Genomic DNA, 7,822 nt, shown 5'->3' with positions numbered 1-7,822 from the left:
AAATATATTTACTTATATATAAAATATATGTGCACACACATATATTTTATACATATTTGTGGTTTTATATCTATGGATATACATATATCTACACACACACACTCTATGTGCATATACATTTATAAATAATTTTACTTTCAGACTTAGAAATTCTGTATTCTATATACAGAATTCTATATCACAATATAGATGTGTGTGCACATATAGAATATAGATGTGTATATATAAAATACGTGTGCATATACATGTATATATGTGTGTATATATACATAAAAATATATATAATGTGTGTATATACATAAACACAAAGTATAAATACTTTATATTTTTTCTATTCTATTTATATTTTTAATATTCTATATCTACATATAATTTATATATTTATATTTTAATACTTTTATATTTTTAATATTTATATTTTAATAATTTTAAAATATATTTAAATTTTAATTTGTATAAATATACATCATTTCATATATATATATACTGATACATTTGTGTACATTCATCTATATATTTTTATATATAAATACATTTATATATTTTATATATATATATACACACATTGATATATTTTTAAATATATATACATCTATATATTTATATATATATATAAATACATTTATATATTTATAAATACACTGAGATATATATATATATATATAAAAATTATATCTATGAATTTCCACCCTCCTGGTGCCCGGTGCCCGTCCCTTGCCACGGACACCCTGGCACACTCCAGGACAAAATTCCCACATTTTTGTGGCACTCAGGGTGCACCTGCCCTGTTCCTGCTCCCCTCCCCAGCCATTCCCAAGGAATATTTGGGAATCCCGGATTTCCAGGACCATTGGCACCACTGGCAGCAGCAAGGGCAGGGTTGGAGGTGGCTGTCCCCAATCCCTGGGTGGGATTGCATTGTCCCAAATTCCTGGGTGGCTCAGTCCCTCTGGAGCCCTCAGGACAGCGGGATCGGCATTCCAAGGCCTGGCTCAGCTCCGGGTTTATCTCTAGGCCGGGTTTATTTCTGCCCCTCCCAGTTCTGATCCTGCTCCATCAAGATCCCAACCCCCGGCAGCACCCAGCTCTTCCCGGGATCTCACTCCGTGCTTTTCCAGGGAAAACAGCACCTGGAGGATCCAAGGAATTTTATCAGGGGCTTTAAATAACAGGGAGAGCAAAGGGAACCTCACAGCGTTTAATGCTTGGGAGGAAAATTCCAGATCCTGGAGAAGATCCCAGGATTCCCAAGGCTGCACCCACAGGTATTCCCTATCCTTTGCCAAGAGCTCTTGGTGACACGGGGAAGGTGGCAGGACAGCATTCCATGACACCAGGCAGCAGGAATTCACTGGGAAGCAGGATAACAACCAGGAATAGGCTGGAGGCAGGAGCAGCTTTTCCACAGCAAAGACCTTCCCCCGCTTGGAAGTATTTTGGAATCAACAGCCAGGAATTTTTATCGTCACTTTGGAATTCTCCTCAGGAAAATGACACCTTCCACTATCCCAGGCTGCTCCAACCTGGCCTTAGGACAATTCCAGGGATGTGGCAGCTTCTCCAGAGAACCTAACCCTGACCCTAAAGCCTTTCCCTCAAAGGACACAAACCCTGGACAAAAAAACAGGAATTCCAAGGTAATTCCACATTCAATGTTTATTTCTTTGTCATACAAATAGAAACGTGTGCCCCAAATCTCGCCTGAAAGTTCTACCTGGATTGTTTTTAAAAAAAAAACCCACGGAACATTCGTTCATCCTGACGGTTAAAAAGCTGCGTGGGAAAGGAACAGAGGGTTCAGGAGCCTTGTCCCAACAAGTGACATTTTCCTGCCGGAGCATCCGCCACTTCTCCCAAAGTTCTCAAGCGACAACGTCCCCGTACAATCACTCGCTCATCAGCAAAGAGGTTGATGAGAGGAGAAATATTTTTTTCTGTTTTTTTTTTTAAAAATCAGTTTTAAGAAGAGATTTTCCTACTGGAAGGAGTAAAAACCACGAAAAATCCTCGAGTCCAATTCAGGGAGGCACAGACTCCAACGCTTCTTGGAAAAAGCCAGGTTCAAGGAAGACTCTCTTTGGCGGCAGACGGCTCCGTTAGGAAGATACAGCATCTGGAATCCAAGAGTGCAGCTGGACAGACTTTGAGTCAAATAAAAGGTGCGTGTTGAGCGTCGGAACAACAGAAAAAAACCCAAGTTCAAAGCAGTTTGAAATGTTGGGACACACACAAACACAAATTCCCTACCCAGTTTCTAGGGATCCATGCATGATGTTTGGATAGGAGCGACGGAGCTACGGAAAAAGAAACCATGATTCCGGTTATTTTCGGTTGGCGTGGAAGTGGGTTTTTGTCCATAGGTTATTCACTGGAGCAGTGTCAGTGAAGAGCTTGATAACGGAATTCAGCCCCTCAGAGCCAAATTTCCACCTGCATTTCCTAACAGAGCACCCCTCACGTCTGCAGCTGTAAATTTTTATTTAAAACACAACTTTTAAAACGTTACCAACATCTTCAGCACGAGCTGAAAGGCATAAAAGCACGGTGAGGTATGAGAGCAACGCACTGCTCTGGGGGTGGACACTCCACTTTTAACCCAACCACCACAGAATTCCCAATTTCTCTTTTCCCACCTCACTGCGAGGAGTTTGAAATCCAATTGTGCGAATCGTGTCGGACACGGAACGTTTGACAGGAGTTACCTGGGGGATTCTTCTCGTGTCGTTTAGAAAACCAAGGGCTAACGAAGGGATTAATTTAATCAAAAACATAAAAGGACCAAAATCTCAAACATCGGATTCAACTACAGGACAACGATGTGGCTTTTCCTGCCCCCCGCCCTCCACCATCTCCACCCGAGAACTGAGGCCGCAGACGGAATCCAGAGGAGCCCAAAACCAAAGGAATGGAGAAAAACAACTTCATGGACACGGGTGTATTCTGCTGTCTGGTGTCGTCCCGGGATAGCACCACCACAAGAGGTTGGACACGGCCTAGTGGAACTGGACAAACTCCTCCAGAGTTCTGGGGATCTGGTTTTGGTAGCTGATGTTGTAGATCCGCACGGCGCGGGCAGCCAGGCACTTGAGACTCAGCTTCATTTGAGTTTTAAGGAGGATTTCGGACACCCCGGTGGTACTTTTATCCAGAGGGGTTTTCTTCTGCTTGTTGGTCATGTCCGTGTGGGCGCCGGCCTCCACCAGGCTGATGATGATGGAGTGCAACGTCAAGAAGTCGCTGATGGGCCGGTGGTACTGCACGATGATGTGCAGAGGGCTGTTCCCCTCGTTGTCCACGGCGTTGACGTCGGCGCCGCAGTCCAGCAGGAGCTTGGTGACCAGGGCGTTGGGGAAGCTGCACACGTCGTTGGTGTGGAAGTCGTCCACGGGCGTGCCCGAGTTGACGGCGTGGTGCAGCAGGCTGGAGCCGTCGCGCGTGCGCGGGTCCAGGTGGATCAGGTTGTAGATCTGCTTGTTGATGCGGGACTGGTCGTCCTCGCTGCACTGCGTCTTGGTGGAGATACACACCAGGTAGAGGAAGGTGAAGATGTTGCACTCGTAGTTGTCCATGGCCGTGTGGATGTCGGCGTCCGGGGTGGTTTTGATGCGCGCCATGCCCTGCTCGATCTCCAGCACGCTGCAGCGCAGGACGCTCTCGATGTCCTTGGCTTTCACAGGCTCGTTCAGGTGGATCATCTGGGAGAAGACCTGAGCGAACCTCAGCAGGTCCTTGTGGGTGTTCCTGTTGCCCTTCTGCCGCAGGTGCAGGGCGTGGAGCCAGAGCTTGATGCACTGCTCGAACTCCATGTTGTCCGCGTAGACCGCGCCCCGGTAGATGATGGGGTGGGAGACGTCGATATTGTCCGAGCCCAGGATTCTCTCCCGCACTATGAGGCCTTCCATGTGAAGGGCATCTCTGTCCTGCCTAATGGACTCTAATTCCTGAGGGGTCCTGCATTCCGACCTGTTTCCGTAAGCCTCGATCCGGGGAAGCACCTCCTTCTCGATGACGTTCTCGCTGTCGCGGTACCTCTCCAGCATGGCTAAATATAAATAGTGGTAAGTCTTCAAAATGTCGTAGTTCTCCCTGTCGTTGGCAAACGAGGCCCCCAGCAGCTCCAGAGCTTCGATCCTGCTCCTCCTGTCGCAGTCGGCGTGAGCCAGCAGCAGCTCCACCACGTCGGCCTTGCAGCTCTCGGCGGCCACCTTGAGCGGCGTCATGCCGTGGCCGTTGACCATCATGGCCGCCTTCCACTTGACCAGCTCCCTGACGATCTCCAGGTGGCCGGCCTCGGCGGCGAAGTGCAGGGCGGTGGCCCCGCAGTGGGCCTTGGCGTTGGGGTCGGCGTGCTGCTCCAGGAGGTAGCGCACCACGTCCGTGTGGCCCTTGTAGGCCGCGATCATCAGGCAGGTGTTGTCGTACTTGTTGGCGATGCTGATGTTGGCGTTGTTCTCCACCAGGTACTTGACGATGTCCAGCCGGCCATCGAAGCAGGCCGCCCGCAGCGGCGTCGAGTTGGTCACCGTGGTGTGGTTGACGTTGGCGCCGTGGCTCACCAGCAGCTTGACCACCTCGAAGTGGCCGGCGCCGGCCGCGCACCACAGCGCGGTGGCCCCGTCGATGACGAAGCTGGGGGACGGGAGGATAAGGAGTTAGGTTGATGCTCTTCCAAAAGCGTCCCACACCCAGCCACTAACGGGGATTTTACAGCCAGCCCATCCATGGATTCCAAGGAAATGACACCTTCCACAAGGAACTCACTGGATTCCAAGGAACTCACAACCACGGAATGACCGACAGAGCACACGGAGCGTTGGAGCTTCAAAGCAGCCAAAGGGGTTTGGCCACCTTGAAGATCCCACTTACAAACTCCAGCCTCAGTTTAGAGAGGTCTGGCACGAAGAGTTCTAAAATTATCCCTTCAGTGCCATGAAGTGACATATTAAAGACCAAGAAAAACCTTAAAATGGATATTTTGACACAAAAAAAAATCAGATTTAGACACCAGCAACAGCCCTGGCAGCAAAACCGGCTTCAAAATTCCTGATCGCTTTTCCTGCCCCCTCTCCCTGAGCTGCAGTTTCCCAGCACTTCCCTGTTCGAGATCCCGTGCCCTGAACCGGCCCAGCAACCTGGTGACACAAATGGAACCTCAGGAAGAAAATAAAACCCAAAAAAGCAGAAGTTCTGGGCTGGGCTGCTCCACAGATCTGTGTCACATGGATAACGGGGAAACGAAGGGACAGATCCTTCTTTTTAAGCTGTTTTCATTCCCTTAAACCCAGCACACAAAATAAAGGATTTGCCTTTTCCATTCCCTGGTTTTTGAAGGATTTAAATGAAGAAACAGGCAGGATTCACACATCCTCAAGGCACGTCCCAAACACACAGGAAGGACAAACATTTCCAGACAGCCACGTTCCCCAAAGCTAAAATATGGTAAGATCAGCTGAAATTTCACTTTCACAGCGATTTTTAATTATTACAAAGCCCTCGCAGCTCCACAGCAACTGTTTGTAAATCCAACACCTCCAGAGGCTCTTCAAGATCTCAGAGAGAATTCCCAGCGAGAAGTTCCTGATTTTGTAAATAACTCCATTAAAATATTTATGTATTGAAGCAGGAGGAGAGTCAGGAGGGGGGATATTTTAGGAACCCGAGGTGATTTGTTGGTGTTTTGAGGTGGAAAGCCCGCGGGAGAGGAGCTGCTGAGCCACCTTATCTGAGAACAACAATCCCTGGGGATCACATGGGCTCTGCTCCTCTCTCTGCATCCCTTGTGCCTCCCACAACTCCTCCTTCAATCCGTGCCAGGCACAGCTTCTGGAAAACATCCCCACCCCAGCCAGGCAAAAATCCAGCATCTGCTGTCTGTCAGGAAGTCCTTCCTCCAGGGATTCTCACCCCAAGAATTCTCAACCTGCTTCTGACAGGGGAAAAAAAAAACCAAAAAAAACCAAAAAAAAAAAAAAAAAACCAAAAAAACCCAAAAAAAACCAAAAAAAAAAAAACCAAAAAAAAACCAAAACAAAAAAAAAAAAAAAACCAAAAAAACCCAAAAAAAACCAAAACAACCCAGCTGGAAGGGAAAAGGAAGGACTAAAACTCAAACCACACAGGGAAGTGGTTCTGCATGTGAAAACTGAGCAGTGTGAGAACCATTCCTGATGGCACTGTCACCTGCAGCAGCAAAAATGTCCCAAAAAGGCCACTGTAGCCCAGCAGAAGCTCTCGGGGCTGTGAATATTATCCTGTCCACAGCTTCACACGGGGAATTCCTAAATGGAAAAGTCATCCATGGCTCATAAAGCATCAGGTGGGATCTCCAACCACACAGGCATTTTTTACCAGAAAATCACCAAATTGTGACCTCACTGTGGCCTCCAACACCCACGTGATGTTTAGGTGGGGATGTCATGAATTCATTTCTAAAAACAGCAGCAAGGAGGGCCCTGGGCACTGCCAACCTGCCAGCCTGCCCTCTGTGCCTGGGAAAATCAGAGATCAGATCCTCCTGGGAGCTCTGCTGAGGCCCGCAGAGGGCAGGGGAGTGATCACAGAGCACTGAACAGCCTTGGACGGGACCCACAAGGGCCAACAAAGCCCAGAATGCTGAGCTGGGCAGGGCCTACCAGGGCCACCAGGTCATGGAATAATCTGAGGTGGGAAGGACACACCAGCACCACCAAGTCACAGAATAACCTGGGTTGGGAAGGGCTCCCAAGGGCCATCGAGTCACAGAACAGTCTGAGCTGCAGGAGGCCCACAAGGGCCAGCAAGGCACAGAATCACAGAACAGCCTGGGCTGGAAGGGGCCCACAAGGACATCAAGTGACAGAATACTGAGCTGGACAGGGCCTACAAAGGCACAGAATAATCTGAGCTGGGACCACAAGGACCACCAAGTCACAAAACAGTCTGAGTTGGGAAGAACCCACAAGGACCATCAAGTCACAGAATCCTGAGCTGGAAGGGCTCCACAAAGACATGAAGTGACAGAACACTGAGTTGGAAGGGCCCACAAGAAGCACCAAGTTACAGAATAATCTGAGTTGGGACCACAAGGACCACCAAGTCACAGAAGTGACAAGTTGAAAAGGGCCATGAAGTCACAGAACACAGAACTGGAAGGGCCCCACAAGGACCACCAAATCACAAAACAGCCCGAGTTGAAAAATACCCACAAGGGCCACCAAGGCACAGAATACCGAGCCGGAAGGGCTCACAAGCACCACCAAGTCACGGAATAATCTGAGCTGGAACCACAAGGACCACCGCGTCACAGAAGAGCCGGAGCTGAAAAGAACCCACCGCCAAGCCTCGGAACGCACACAGACCGCCAGGTCACGGAGCACCCTGCTCTGGAGAAGGCTCCCAAGCCCCAGAGCAGCGGCAGCCGCCAGAGGCCCGCACGGCGCTCCCAGCCCCGCTCTGCCCCGAGCCCAGGCCGTGCCCGCCCCGCCGCGCCCGGCGCTGTCGGGGCCGGGCCTCACGTACCCGTCGAAGCGGACGGTGCCGGTCTGCTGCGTGTGGACGCGGTAATGCTCGAGCAGCAGCCGCACCACCTTGGCGTGCCCGTTGCGGGCGGCGATGATGAGCGGCGTGGAGCGCTGCCCGCCGTGCTGGCTCACGTAGCCCAGCAGGTACTTGATGTCGCTCTCGGAGCGGTTCAGCAGCAGCGCGGCCAAGGTGAGCACGCGGCCCTCGCTGGCCGCCTTGTACACGTACCCCGCCAGCCCCTCCATGGCCGCCTCCGCCTCCGCGCGGCCCCGCCGCCCGCAACGGCCCCGCTCGGGCCGGCCCGGCTCTGCCCCGGCCCGCT

At 50.2% G+C, this 7,822-nt stretch overlaps 1 protein-coding gene across 2 annotated transcripts; it reads right to left on the bottom strand.

Moving 5' to 3' along the window:
* Positions 1-1,638: 1,638 nt before the first annotated feature.
* FEM1B (fem-1 homolog B) lies at positions 1,639-7,816 on the bottom strand. Of its 2 annotated transcripts, none has more exons than XM_041418609.1 (2): positions 7,498-7,816; positions 1,639-4,629 (listed from the first exon to the last, which is right to left on the bottom strand). In XM_041418609.1, the coding sequence occupies exons 1-2, from the start codon at positions 7,743-7,745 to the stop codon at positions 2,994-2,996; spliced, it is 1,884 nt and encodes a 627-aa protein (XP_041274543.1). In that variant the 5' UTR covers positions 7,746-7,816; the 3' UTR covers positions 1,639-2,993. The 2 variants fall into 2 exon arrangements, with proteins under 2 accessions (XP_041274543.1, XP_041274544.1); XM_041418610.1 differs by having other exon boundaries at positions 7,729-7,780.
* Between the last annotated feature and the right edge of the window lie 6 nt (positions 7,817-7,822).

This window comes from Onychostruthus taczanowskii, unplaced genomic scaffold (genome assembly GCF_017590055.1).
Source record: "Onychostruthus taczanowskii isolate IOZ18803 unplaced genomic scaffold, ASM1759005v1 scaffold6, whole genome shotgun sequence".
NCBI lineage: Eukaryota > Metazoa > Chordata > Aves > Passeriformes > Passeridae > Onychostruthus > Onychostruthus taczanowskii.
This window is presented reverse-complemented; position numbering and strand designations above follow the sequence as displayed.